Below are 14954 nucleotides of genomic sequence, written 5' to 3'. Positions count from 1 at the left end.
AGCATTTGGTGTATCGCTTTTCCTACAGATTTTATTTATCGCCCTCAAGTCGCCAGCGCTTCCCACATGCCCAACACAGAGCCGACGCCCAGCGACGTATTTCGAGGGGAGGAGAGCAGGTGCTCTGCCTCGGGGAAAAAAAAAAAAAAAGGCACAAATGAAAAAAACAAAACAAAAAAAAACATTTAAAGTACCATCATTAATCCTTTTTACAGTGAGGAAGTCATCCTGAAAAATTTCACAACGGATATTTTTATCAAATCACCACAATGTATATTGCGTATGTCTTGCAATTTATATGTTATACTTCAATAAAGCTGGGGGAAAAAAAAGGCACAACTGCCCGGACGTTGGGGGTGGGTCTGGAAGATTTCGCGCAAGTTAATCTTAAGAGGAGTGGGTTCTAGGTCAAATACTGCAAAAACCAAACGTCCCGACCTTGGAGTCTCAGCAAGGGGTTTAACACCCCTGAGCCAGTGCGCTAGCCGGAAAATCGAGGGGGCGCTCTGCGATCGGCCCAATCGATCGACGTGATCGAGGATCGTCAACTCAGTTCTGGCTGCAGACGCTGTTTTCTCTCGCGAGGCTTCAGATCGTGCTAGAGAAGAGGCGGGCCCAGTTGGAGAGAAAGGAGGAGCGTGAGGTCATTGCACGCTGCGGCCCCAGGAGGCTTTGCGTGACCCTCGCTTCCTCTGGGATCTTCTGAGCGAGCGCGTGAACGGCTACCTGCAGAGGCCATGGCGCTTCACGTCCCCAAGGCTCCGGGCTTTGCTCAGATGCTCAAGGAGGGGGCGAAGGTAAGGCACGGAGGAAGAGGGAGTGAGGTAGGAGAGTTGCCGTAGCGCTGCGGCGGCCGGAGCGAAGGAGAGGGGCCTGCTAACAGTCTGGGTGTGCTCCCCGGGCACAGCGGCCGGAGAAAAGGAAGATTCCAGAAAGGGAGGTGTTCTGGGGGGGAGGGGGGAGTCTTGGCAGCCGAGGCCCACGGGCATTTTCGTTCCTTCCCTTCCCTGGGAATGGTCGAAGGGGTAGAGGCGGCGAGAGAGAGGCAAGGCCGCAGGATTCGCGTCCTGTGCTTCCTAGGCGGGCAAGCGGAAAACCGCTGGTGCGTTTTCTTCCATCCCTACAACGGGACTCATTCGGCTCTCCGCCCGTAAAGGGTGTTTTGAGGGTGAAGTCGAATAACGTAGGTGAAATGCTTCGGGAACCGCGAAGCGGACTGACACAGTTCAGGGAGTGGGTGATCTGAGGAGAGGAGAGGGACACGGGCCAGTTCTTGACCCCTTTCCTTCAGATGAGGGTTAGAGGGAGGGCTCCTCGGTTCCCTTGCAGTAGTTCGTTACGGTAGGAAAAACGTTACTCTCAATCCAGATGGATTCTGGTCCCAGCTTAGATTAGCTGGTTTGATGTAAAACCAACCTTCGGGTCTTGCTTTCGTCTCTAGTAAAGAAAAGGATGGTACCTTTGAGGTGTAACTGTCTGACTTACTGTAAGTATAAGGGTCACCCTGGACTAATTAAGACCTTTTGTGGTCAGATCAGGAACATCATTTCAGGAGCATAAATTCTTTAAAATATCTTCATGTACTACCAGTAAGTTTGACTCTTGTATTCAAAGTGTTCCCTTTTTTGTCCGCCAAATTTCCTGTACCTGATTAAAGAAATACAGATCGTTGTGATTCAGTTTACAGTAACAGTGTTAGGGATCTAGGTTCCTGATGGCAGAATACATTTGGGATAACATGAGTATATCGAATATCAGGGTTTGATGTAAATACTAGTAAAACAGCTTTGCTGGTAATGACATTGACTATTCTAAAAAATGTAACTGATTTTTTTCATAGTTTTTATTCTTTTGAGACAAGTAAGGATAGTTTCAGATACTGATAAAAGGAAGTATTGTAAAAAAAAAAAAGTAATGACAAAAGATTCGTTAGAAAGTACTGTAGTAGGGAATGAAAGGAAGTAGGAAAGTCTGCCCCCCCCCCCATGAAGGGTCATGGGTAGATAGAACAATTAAATAAGATGTTCAAGGAAGAACTCTTGGCTCTGTACCGAGTGACAGAAGGGACCAGCCAAGATTAAACGGGCAGTGTTCCAGGCTGAGAAGCCAGTAGGTACAAAGGCCCTAAAGATGAAGTGAGTTTTGACCTGTTAAAGAAAACAGTAAGAAATGTGATGGGGTTGAACCTCATTAAGGGAACGCAAGAATGGTGAGATGAACTTAGAGAACCTGTAGTTAAGGACCAGAACATGTAGGACCTTTTAGCCCCAAGGAAGGATTTACATTTTATCCTAGGAGTGATGGGAGACCATTGATGGAATCTGATTTATGATCACATGGCTGTTCCTCAGAATGGGTGAGGGGAAAAAGCCAGCATGTAAGCCAGATCAGACTAAATGCTATTGTAAGAGTTCAGCTCTTGACTCTGAAGACATTGCTTCTAAAGTAACGGATATTAACCTTGTGCAGATCACAGTTCCTTTTATGAATATTAGAAAAGCTACACCTTATGCTCCAGAGCACAACTATCTCATAGAACTACCCATGATGAAGGAAATGTTCTGTATCAGTTTTGTCTACTTGATCTAAGCCAAAAGGTGAGAAGCAATGTATCAGTTCTGTCTAATACAGTATCCACTAGCCACATGTGTCTGCTGAACACCTGAACCGAATTGAGAAGCTGAGTTTTTAATTTTAATTATTTAAACTGCATGTGGTTACTGACTACTAAATTGAGCATAGCAACTCTAGAAAAATGCTCACTGAACAAACAGGAGGCTCATGAAACCCATCTGAGGCCATAAGTAAATCCCAGGTCTAATCGAAATCCAGTATAAAGTTTAAGAATTTTCACATTGTGAGCAATTCAGCAGTTTTTCAATATGGATGCATTAGAATTGTGTTCCAATTCACAGAAGGACTCAAAAGTCCATATAAACATTTGGGGGCAGGTATGTTAAGTGGAAATTCCCAACAAACAGAAAACTGCTGGTTTTATAATGCTCAGATTCCTAACACAGTAAGAAAACTATTCATACCATGTTTTCATATTTAGTTAAAAAGTAATGATAAACTCTGAAAAGACCATTTTTACCTGAAATACCTCATCTGCATTCACTGATCAGTCACAGCATTCTTCCCTGCACTTTTCACTACATTTTTAAAAAAGAAATCATACGTTACATGTTTTGATGTGTAAGTGGGTGCCTGTGGTCCCTAAAAATGTCAGTTTATTCAACCAGTGAGCAAATTTATGGACCATTTATGAATACCAAACACCATGCTTTCCTCACATAAGCCTTGCTTGATTATTCTTTAAGCAGTCCTGTATGTAGGTACTATTGTAATTATCCCCATTTTAAGATGAAGAACATCCTTGTGCTGTCTAATCAGAAGGAGGTTTGTTTTTGTTTTTGTTCTACAGCATTTTTCTGGATTAGAAGAGGCTGTGTACAGGAACATACAGGCTTGCAAGGAGCTTGCCCAAACAACTCGTACAGCATATGGACCAAATGGTAATTTCCAAATTCATGTTTTAAAAGATAGAGTAATAAAATTTTGCGTACTTGCTGCTTCAAACTTACTCTAAGAATATTATACATAAACTGAGTTCTAGCCGCCAAATTACAGAAGTAATCTCGTAGTTCATTGCCACCAGTGTAGTGTTTCCAGTTTTTAACCAGCAACTCAGATCTCTTTAGAAAAATGGAATCAAAGTGTTACTTTTTGTCATTAAGATGATAGAAAAATTATGGCGCCTTCACTATTGAGATGATACCTAATGTGAGGGGGAAAGTTCTCTCTTGCCTCCTACCATCAACTGAATTTAATTGATACACATGTATGGAAAGCAATAAAACTTTATTTTTAAGTAGATTATTTTGGTCTTTCTACATGTTAATGTAATTTACATTTATTAAACAAAAATATGAGAAGCTAGCCTCCCTAATATACAGTAGGAAGTTAGAAAGGACAGGAATAATATGGGAGTACATTTAGGCTAACATAGGTTTTTTTTGTTTTTGTTTTTAAGATTTTATTTATTTAATTGACAGAGATAGCAAGAGGGAACACAAGTATGGGGAGTGGGAGAGGGAGTAGCAGGCTTCATTCTGAGCAGGGAGCCCAATGCGGGGCTTGATCCCAAGACCCTGGGAACATGACTTAAGACAAAGGCACTCGCTTAATGACTGAGCTCCCAAGTGCCCTTAGGCTAACATAGTTTTAAAGAGTAAATAATACATGTCAAATTTTTATAGTTTTTTTTTAATAGTTATTTTAAGAAATAGATACAAGCTTATATTTCTTGACTAGGTTTTTTGGGGTATTTGGACAAAGATTTGAGTGATAATGGATTTCTTTTTCTAACGTTTTTCTTCCCTTTTTCTTTTTTTTTCTTTTCTTTCTTCCAGGAATGAACAAAATGGTTATCAACCACCTGGAGAAGTTGTTTGTGACAAATGATGCAGCCACTATTTTAAGAGAGCTAGAAGTAAGTTATTTCTTTGAAGCCAAGAAATGTTTTGGTGATGCCAGAAATTAAGTATAGATTGACATAGGAAAAAAATCTCTTAAGGTAATAAGGAACTTTTTTGCCCCAACTTCAAAGTTTATTATATTGTTTTTCTTAATTATGGAGTCTTCTTTAGGTTTAACATCTCACCACTTGATTTAAAAACCTCACAAGTTATTAATTTATGGTGAATTGGTTGTGATAAAAGTATATTTGCTAATAATCATATCAAATTAAGTATGTTGTCTTGTTCTGTAGAATAGGACACTGAAGTGAATTACTCCATATGCAGAAATAGCTAGTACTTAAAACAGTGGTTTAAAAAAAAAAACACACACAAACTGTTTCTTTGGCTTTGTGAAAATAAAAGTTGGTGGCATTTTGCTTCGTTCAGCCAGTTTTGATGTTAGAGTCTGGAGAACAGGTAACTGCTGGCAGGGTTGTGAGAAAGGTCTGGCACCTGAACATCAGAGAGCCATTCCTCAGTTAGCTGCTTTGTAGCTGAAAGATACTTTCAACTGCAAGGAATTTTCTTGAACTTAGTTCTTAGAGCATTAGAGCTTAATCTTTTCAGATGAAACTCTAAGTATGTTAACATTTCTCTACTTAAATAACAATGCATTTTTAAAATAATACAGTGAACAAAACAAACTTAATTCCATAAGATGTTTACGGAAGGACTAGTCATTGTGATTGTTAATGTTGGACAGTTAAGATAGTCTCAGGAGTTATTCAGGGATGATGGGAACATTGCCTTAATAAAACTGTAATGATGGGGAGCATGGGTGGCTCAGTCAGTTAAGCATACAGCTCTTGATTTCGACTCAAGTCTTGATCTCAGAGTCTAGGGATTGAGCCCCGCATAGGGCTCTCAGCTCATCAGGGAGTCTTTTGGGGATTCTTTCCCTCTGCTTCTGTCCCTCCCCCACTTGTGTGTGCACACACGCTCATGCTGTCTCTTAAATGTGCATGTAATTTCCTGAATCTTACATGCAGAGACATCTGAACTAGATGACTGACCATCAAAGGAAGATGCAGTTTTAGGTTGTTTTCATTTGTTGTGATGCATTTGTGCTGATAGTCTCAGAGGGATTTGGATTGTCTTGTGACCACACTATAAGTAATATGTAGTAGTATGATTAAATGGAGCTACCTAGCCCATGGGGAGATTGGAGTCTGTTATTTTAAGAGGGAATGGAAATGAAAAGCTTTGTGTTGCTTAAGGATCAAATGTTTCGATGTTTAAATTCAAATCCTTTCTACCAGGTCCAGCATCCTGCTGCAAAAATGATTGTAATGGCCTCTCACATGCAAGAACAAGAGGTTGGAGATGGCACGAACTTCGTTCTGGTATTTGCTGGAGCCCTTCTGGAACTAGCTGAAGAGCTTCTGAGAATTGGCCTGTCAGTTTCAGAGGCAAGTGTTCATTTTATAATGTACTCCTATTTAATTTGTGCCCATGTATGCACACACGGTAAGAATCATTGTAGTAACCGTTTACCTGCGCCACTTCTTGGAGCACATGTGCCTTACGTGTAGTATGTTATCCTATTCTTAAAAGAAACCTGTGAGTATGGCCTGTCAAAGTTCTGTTTTATTTTAGATGAGGAAAGGGAAATTTAACTTAGAAAAATCTATAAGTGGCAGTTAGCATTCAAATTTGGGCCATCACAAAAGCCTGAACAATTGATTAGTAGGCTATGCCATGAATGCTTATTCTGAAAGTGTACTTTGCCATTTGATTTGGAAAACCATTACCCATATTTCTTGGGTTACCAAAATAATCTATGCTTTATAAAGTCATGTCAAAATTACATCTTTTAAGGAAATGTTTTTGCTCTTTAAGGTCATAGAAGGTTATGAAATAGCCTGCAGAAAAGCCCATGAGATTCTTCCTGATTTAGTTTGCTGTTCTGCAAAAAATCTTCGGGATGTTGATGAAGTATCCTCTCTGCTTCATACCTCCATAATGAGTAAACAATACGGTAACGAAGTATTTCTGGCCAAGCTTATTGCTCAAGCATGTGGTGAGTATATTGGTAAATGAAAAGCTCCAAAATAAAAATATCTTAATGAAAGTAAGATATTTTATCTGTTGTTCCAAAATATCTTTTGATATGTCTCATTTTCTTAACAGTGTCTATTTTTCCTGATTCTGGCCATTTCAATGTTGATAACATCAGAGTTTGTAAGATTCTGGTAAGTTTAGAAAATGCATCAGTGTTGTCTACAAAGGTCAGCTACATTTTGCAGAACGAAAAAAATATGTTGATCCAAATCTAAATTTTACCCCAGGTTTTGAGCATTTAGGACTTTGTGCCTTTTGAGCTATCATTTGTAACTTTTTATATTCGTAGGTTAAATTTTTTAAGGGTGTTGATGTATTATTATCTTCTTCTAAAGTTATCTTTCCACGACAAGTTGAAGATTGAGAACAGTGTATAAACAAAATATTACATGTCTTATGTTCTCCGTATGTGCTGAATTAAAATAATGAACTTAGAAGCTAATTTCAAATGAGATGAAGTTCAATACAATATTAGAATTCACATCTTAATGCAATACTAGGAGTATTTGTTTATTTAAAAAATTGTTTCCTATAGAAAATTTAGAATTTATTTGAGTTTAGCTTATATAAATATACCTGTTGTGTATTTATATAGATGCTGTGCATTTTCTGACTCCATGCACTCCCTCCTCCTCCCCCACTGAATTGTAAGCCTGTAAGATCAGAAACTTTGCTTTGTTCCCTCTTCTACCTCCAGTACTAACAGCTGTGCCAGCTATATTGGCACCGTGTATTAGGTGAGTGAGAGGATGAATGGCTCAGAGCAGTTGTTCTCTGTCTTTGGTTGCTCCTGGTGCCCTCCGCCCCCTTCTTTTTTTTTTTTTTTTTTTTTTTGTAAGATTTTTATTTTTTATTTATTTGACAGACAGAGATCACAAGTAGGCAGAGAGGCAGGCAGAGAGAGAGGGGGAAGCAGGCTCCTCGCTGAGTAGAGAGCCTGATGTGGGGTTCGATCCCAGGACCCCGGGATCATGACCTGAGCCAAAGGCAGAGGCTTGAACCCACTGAGCCATCCAGGCGCCCCAGCCTCCACACCCTTCTTAACAGTGGCTCATTTTCGGTGATTTCTACCTTCAGCAGACTCATGTGCTTTCTATCCACCACCCCACTCCTTAGTCCCAAGAGTCACTACCTTAGTATCTTACTTTAGGTCTTTTGGGTACATGTAAAATCAGCAGCTGAGCCCTAATGTTATTTAGATGAGATCACTGATGATTTTTATATTCAATCTTAGGGCTCTGGCATCTATTCCTCTTCAGTATTACATGGCATGGTTTTTAAGAAGGAAACCGAAGGTGATGTAACATCTGTCAAAAATGCCAAAATAGCAGTGTACTCTTGTCCTTTTGATGGCATGATAACTGAAACTAAGGTATGTAAGACTTCAAAAACTTAAAGTTAAAAATTTGACATTACCTTTTCAGATTAATGTTTTACGATTCTTAAGTTTTCAGGAAGAGATTGCTCTACTGCATAATTACTGAAGACCAGGATTATATTTGTTTCTTAGAATCAGATTCCTATTCTTTTTTGGATACCTAATTCACATACTAAGTTTGAAATATGAAATGTTAGCAGTATGGTTTATGTTCTCATATACAGCTCTTGACTCCTTGTGGTTCTTGCAAGTGAAATGCTCACGGAATGGGAGTACTGTGTGCCCTTCATTAATATATCTAGAAGTTGAGATCCTGTAGTATTCTGAAACAAAAACATGCTAATATAATTTGAAAATGATAGGTTTGTTTTTTTAAAAAAAAGCCTTAGGAAGTTTGAAGTTCTGGTTTGTAAGTCACTTCAATCTTTTTCCCTAGAATTTTTAAAATCTGATTTGATGGTTTTTAAAGTGTCACAGGTTATAGATAGGCCAGGGGGAGTCATTTTAGAAAAGTTGAGAAAAACTTCAAGAACCACAACGCAGTGCTTTGGGTACACTAATTGATGTTTGTTGAAAGTAATGCCAAGACCACATGCCCAACGTATCTAGAATAACTGTTTCTCCAACTTTACCAACAAAGCGCCTGTCAAACAGCAAAATGAATCAGTTTTAGGAGTGGGGGGCTCTAGTAATAAGCTGAGTTTCTGAGTTTCATACATACTGTATTGTTTCATAACTTGTGTGTAATTATTTTCGTATTTTTTTCTAAATCTTTATTTAGTAAAATATTACTCTGTGACTCAAACACCAAAGTAGTAAAATGGTTCTAAAGAGCATGCTTGTTTGTTTTGCTAGGGAACGGTATTGATAAAGACAGCTGAAGAATTGATGAATTTTAGCAAGGGAGAAGAAAATCTCATGGATGCGCAAGTTAAAGCGATAGCTGATACTGGTGCAAATGTCATCGTAACAGGTGGCAAAGTGGCAGACATGGCTCTTCATTATGCAAACAAGTACAATATCATGTTGGTGAGGTGAGAGCTGCATTCTATTAACATGTATTGTAAATAGCCTTTTGATGGTAAAACACCAAACACCTTTAGTACACCATGAATTCATGACTATTAAAAAAGGGCAAGTTGAAGACAATTGGATCAAATAATAGGATTTAACTTGATCTAGAGGGACAAGAAACACCAGTGAGAAAACTTGTATTTATAACTGAGAGCTGAAGGACCAATCAACAGATACTATTTGAAGAGAGAGCAGAAAAAACATTCCAGGCAAAAGCCTCAACTTGAGAGACCAGACTCAAGCCTGGGGCACACAGTCTAGATATGGGATCTGGAATGTAACTTCTAACCCATAAACCCATTTATGGGGACAGGAGACAACTTACCTACCCATTCCCACCCCTCCCAGCACCTGACCAAATATGCAGTGTAAATCTCTCCTCTTCCTCGGGGCTCATGATTACCAGAAATCTCTTGTCTTCCTTGGGGCTCATGGGATTGCCAGAGTAAAAGAGTAGTTCTCTATATACCAGGCCTGCCTTAGTGTTTTAGGACTATAAATCCTGACATGCTAGTGAGACTTGAACTCTCCCAATTCTAGAATAATGCCATCTACATACACCTATGTCTGGATTGCACTGTGTAGTCCAGACCTATTGAACTTAAATTCAGAATCAAGAATGTGACTTGGGGACCAGTGTACAGTTTCCTCTTTCATCTCTGCATTTTGTTATCTGATGGAATTAAAACTTAAAGTCTTTGGGGTTTTTTTAAGGTTGAATTCAAAATGGGATCTCAGAAGGCTATGTAAAACGGTCGGTGCTACAGCTCTTCCTAGATTGGTATGTATTTTGGACAACATTATAAAATGTAGTTGAACCTATTTGAATTACCTTTATTACAACAATCACTTTCTTTTAGACTCCTCCTGTCCTTGAAGAAATGGGACATTGTGACAGTGTTTACCTCTCAGAAGTTGGAGACACACAGGTGGTGGTTTTTAAGCATGGTATGTAGAAATGGTCAAGTATGTTTATGTAAGTGTAGGGCGTTCATTTGCTCGTATTAATCTATTTAAATTTCTTGACAGAAAAGGAAGATGGTGCCATTTCTACCATAGTGCTTCGAGGCTCCACAGACAATCTGATGGATGATATAGAAAGGGCAGTAGATGATGGTGTTAATACTTTCAAAGTTCTCACAAGGGTCAGTATTCGCAATAATCTTAATTTAATACTTTGTAAAGCTTCAAACATAGTTGGCAGGGAATTTCAAAATGAATGGCTTATGTAAAAGCAAAGTACCTTTTTTCTTAAGATTGAAGTGTTCATTGCTGATGAGTATAATAGTTTTCTGAAATGATTATGCAAAGTAACAGCAAAGTAACTTTTAACTGTAGAAAAAGTTAGTTTATGGTTTTTTATTTTAAATGTACCTTTAGTTGCTTAAGCATTACTCTTAGTGCTGTGTCCTTTGAAATGCAGGTGTAAGGTATTGTATGCTGTTCAATTCTTAACTTTGGTCGTCCCTTTTTTTTTTCTTTTTTTTTTTTAAATTTGTCAGAGAGAGATCACAAGTAGGCAGAGAGAGAGGGGGAAGCAGGCTTCTTGCTGAGCAGAGAGCCAGATGGGCTTGATCCCAGGACTCTGGGATCATGACCTGAGCTGAAGGAAGCTTTAACCCACTAAGCCACCCAGGCACCCCTCTCCCTTTTCATACACCAGACACTACATACTATAAAGTAATTTGCCCAAATCACTCCATTGTTATAAAATTTGTGGTTAGAATTTGTGTAACAATGATTGATTAAAAGCTCTATTTTAGAATCTAATCTTCTAATCTGAGAGGATTAGAAAATTACGAATTGCTTCCTAGTAATTTTTTTTTTCTTTTACTATGTATTCTAGGATAAACGCCTTGTTCCTGGAGGTGGAGCAACAGAAATTGAATTAGCCAAACAGATCACATCATATGGAGAGGTATAGCTTTCTCTGGATAAATTGACTTTTTCATGGTCCTTGAATAAAATACAGTGCTAAACACATTTTTGTTTTAGACATGTCCTGGACTTGAACAGTATGCCATTAAGAAGTTTGCTGAGGCATTTGAAGCTATTCCCCGGGCACTGGCAGAAAATTCTGGAGTTAAGGCCAATGAAGTCATCTCCAAACTTTATGCAGTACATCAAGAAGGAAATAAGAATGTTGGATTAGATATTGAGGTATTTGAAAAAACAGACACTCTGAACTTATTTTGTAAATATAAAACGTAAAAATGGAAGTAGTAAGTTTAAAAGGTAAAGTCATTTGGAAAATGTTCTGATTTGTAAGCAAATGATTTTCTTAACCAAAGCTTTGACAGAGTTTGTCTGATTGTTTTCCTTAAATAACCTTTGTTTTATAGTGTGCGTAGGGGAGTACTTTAACCCGGCAGCTTCCTATGTAAGGAGCCGTGTGTTTTATTACTGACCTAAACACATTTTCACTTTCAGCAATTTAAAGTGAAAAAATGAAAATTGTTTTTGTGCTGACAGGCTGAAGTTCCTGCTGTAAAGGACATGTTGGAAGCTGGTATTCTAGACACTTATTTGGGAAAATACTGGGCTATCAAACTGGCTACGAATGCTGCTGTCACTGTACTCAGAGTAGATCAGGTGAGTGACAAGAAATTTTGATCTTTCAAAATACTCATTTTCATATGGTTCAGTAGTGTATTTTGATAGAACTGGTTATTCTAGCCAAAGGTCTGTTCTTTAGTTTTCGTCATTGATGTTAAAGTGCCCCCTCAAAAAGTTTGGGTTTTCTTCTGTTAACAGTTTTAAATTGTTTTAGTATATTTCAGCTGCAATGAGTATCCTTTCACTGAAATAAATTTTTGCCATTTTTAAACTGGAATGGATAAAACAAGTTTAAGTTCATAGTTTTCAGACATTTTTTAGCCTAGAAACCCATTTCCACAAACAGGGTGGAGAGGGAGTTCACTGTTTACATAACGTGGAAGGGTTCATGAAGCCCTGAAGCACATGTGCCACCATCTTTAAGGAAAATGGAACTTCTGGTTGTCCATGGAAATGATAGGACTTAGGTGCATAGAATTTTCTGCTATGACAAATTAAGTTTTGAGGATCTAAAATGTTAAAAATTGTAGTATTTCTGCCATTTTTTTTTGTAGGAAGTGGTGGGAAGGATACTGTGGCAAAGAGGAAAACAATCAAGACTATTCTAGGTTCAGATACAAGCCTGAATTCAGAGGGGGGTTTTCAAAAGGTGTTTTCTGGTACACAGTGAAATCCATTCTCCTAGAGAGTTCTGGAACAGATTGTTAAGCAATGAGTTATTTTTCAAGTACGTAATAGGAAATTGTGATTGTGAAGGGGCATGGTTATAAAAACCCATTAGGTGAAAATCACGCCAAATGAACCTTGGGAGAAGCAAGTTATAAGTAGAAATTAATGGAAAGGAGATTAGAGTAAAACATCTGCCTCAGTAAAAATAAGAACTTTTTTCCAACTTGTGGTCCGTGAGACAACCAAAAAAGGGAACTGGATATCTAGTTTCAGCTCCTTGGAAATAAACAGATCGAATGTTCATGTCCTGGATTAATAGGGTTTGTTTATGTATGTATCAAGTAGTTTCCAGCATAATATGGCTTTGGAGTTCTCAAATAGTTATAATGCAAGCCGAAGAAAACGGTTGCTCTAAAAGTTACATTAAAAATAGCAGGGGCAGGAGAAGCTAAGTACATTGGAAGCATGAAGTAAACTGGAATTCTAATAGTGGAAGTTCCTTAACTGAGGAACTTTCTGAATGTTAGTTATCCAAGTGAGACAGTAATACAATAATGCAAGTACCTTGATCACAAAGATACTTCACAATTTTGGTTTTAAACTGGGAAGCCTGTGTTTTGTTTTCTAGTAGAGGGGGATGTTCATTGTGTATCTGTGAACTTTTCTCAAATACGTACCTAAAGAACCCATCTATCAGTAACAAGTTTGCTACCGTAATAAACTTACACTACTTAAGATTGTTGTAAATATTCATGTAGTACATATTCGGGAGAGGGACTAACGAATCGAATTTTAAGTGCTGAAGAACGTAGGGCTGGATTCATCTTTGTTCAGTGTTTATTTCACTAGTTCTGAAATTATAGTCCCTAAACCAACAGCCTCAAGATCACCTAAGAATTTGCTAAAAGTACAAAAAATCTCAGAGCCCCTAACAGGCCCACTGAAACTCCGGGAGGAGGCCCAGTAGTCTGTTTTAAATAAGCTCTTCAGTGACTGACGCCTACAAGTAGTTTGAGAACTGTTCTGGGTTGTTTGGTTTTATAAAGCTATACTCTGGTTCTAAACTGTACCTAATAATGCCTTTAATTCTGTCTGAATTTAACCTCAGTTAATAAAATGTTGTATGAAGAATTTTAAAGTTTAGATTTCCTGTAGAAGCTTCTGAAAAGGGGTGCTGACCTGTTCGAAGTGGTCGTGAAGATGTTTTATGGTTTGTGCTGCTTGAAACACCAGCCAAACCCCTTGATGTTCTACAGAAAGAAGTCTCTCAGTCCTGTACATTTGGGAAGCAGTGAATACTCTTAGTTTAGACATTCAGAATGTACACTAGAGTTTGAGAGTTCTACGTTGAGGAAAACCATCTAATTTAATTCAGCTTCTCCAAATTTGAGCCAAAGCTGCCACTACCTTTTTTTCTCCCAAATTAATCCTTTAAAAATGCTAGATGGTTATACTTGGAACATACTTGATTAGTGCATTCTAGAAATAAGGGGCGGCTTGGCTTTAAGTTAGTAGAAAACTCTACATATTTGGATAATTGTTCATGAATACACATTTCCTGCCATTTGAGTGGATTTCATTTACAAGTTCTGTGAAATTTCAGTGTTGAACTTTTATATATATTTATGTACCACTTTAGATTATAATGGCAAAACTGGCAGGTGGACCTAAAGCTCCTAAACCACAAGGAAATTGGGATAAAGATGATTGGCAAGACGAACTTCATATATAAATAGCAAATCAGGTGCCCAACAGATTTATACAGTAATGCATGCAGTTACTTTTCACATTTGGTTCATAGGGTTATTGAGTTACTGAAGTGCATGTCTTTTAATGCCCTTTGCTAACGTGTGGATTTGTTGCTGTTAATGTCCACAAGAGGTGGCAAAGCATTGCTGGAAGCTAACAACTCTGTGATAGTGGTCACATACACAGTGTGTAACAGATTGCTTATGTTGAGAGGATTGTTTCATCTTGAATCAGTCTAGTATAAAAATACTCTTTCTTTTCATTTTAAAGGTAGAGTTTATGAGTATGTGCTTGTGGTTTTTGTTTTCTTAGATCATCATGGCAAAACCAGCCGGCGGGCCCAAACCTCCAAGTGGGAAGAAAGACTGGGATGATGACCAAAATGATTGACTGGCTTAGTTTTTACTATAGTTGAAGACTACATTTGTAGTAGTAGTCTAGGAATTGCCTGATGTTTTCATATTTTCCTTAAATTAAGAAGTGTTTTGTGTTTATTTCCTCGGCTGGATGATACAATAAACGTGTTGTTGGTATCAAAGCCTCACTGTCTGATGAGCACTGTTCTTGGATGTGAATGACCTGTTTGTCTCAACCTTGGTAATGAAATTAGCTGTGGAACCTCAGGCAAGCCACTTAAGTACTTAGGGGCCAGTTCCAATATATATCTGGCCTGCCGCCCATCTGGAACACAGCCACGCTCGTGTAAAAAGTGGCAGAGTAAAGGAGTAGTGATAGAGACTAAATGGCCTACAAAGCCATATTTACTATCTGTCCCTTTATAGGATGTCTGTCGTCTCCCAGACTGCTGGATTTCAGTTTTTTCATAGCTCTGCTCTGGGAATTCTAAGACTTGAGAGAACTTGTTTTAGTAATGCTGAACTTAAAATACAGTCCAGTAGTAGAATATAAAGATATTTGTAATGCAACTGAAAATCTATCTGCTAATA

The 14954-nt window shown here is 38.3% G+C and overlaps 1 protein-coding gene across 1 annotated transcript; it reads left to right on the top strand.

The window, feature by feature from the left end:
- Window positions 1–641: 641 nt before the first annotated feature.
- On the top strand, window positions 642–14545 carry CCT8 (chaperonin containing TCP1 subunit 8). Its single transcript, XM_046003475.1, has 15 exons — window positions 642–797; window positions 3425–3515; window positions 4413–4492; window positions 5780–5929; window positions 6360–6540; window positions 6651–6712; window positions 7816–7953; window positions 8815–8993; window positions 9748–9814; window positions 9894–9981; window positions 10063–10178; window positions 10880–10951; window positions 11029–11193; window positions 11506–11625; window positions 14320–14545. Exons 1-15 carry the CDS (start codon window positions 738–740, stop codon window positions 14395–14397), a joined length of 1647 nt encoding a protein of 548 aa, XP_045859431.1. The 5' UTR covers window positions 642–737; the 3' UTR covers window positions 14398–14545.
- The last annotated feature ends 409 nt before the right edge of the window (window positions 14546–14954 follow it).

The sequence above is a fragment of the Meles meles genome, chromosome 4, assembly GCF_922984935.1.
Source record: "Meles meles chromosome 4, mMelMel3.1 paternal haplotype, whole genome shotgun sequence".
NCBI classification, from domain to species: domain Eukaryota; kingdom Metazoa; phylum Chordata; class Mammalia; order Carnivora; family Mustelidae; genus Meles; species Meles meles.
Note: the sequence above shows the minus strand (reverse complement) of the source record. Positions and strands in the feature narration are given on the sequence as shown.

Coding starts and splice junctions, on each gene's coding strand:
- CCT8 (XM_046003475.1), top strand. CDS start 738: ATGGCGCTTCACGTCCCCAAGGCTCCGGGCTTTGCTCAGATGCTCAAG. Junction 4,493..5,779: donor CTATTTTAAGAGAGCTAGAA/GTAAGTTATTTC, acceptor CCTTTCTACCAG/GTCCAGCATCCTGCTGCAAA. Junction 9,815..9,893: donor CTACAGCTCTTCCTAGATTG/GTATGTATTTTG, acceptor ACTTTCTTTTAG/ACTCCTCCTGTCCTTGAAGA.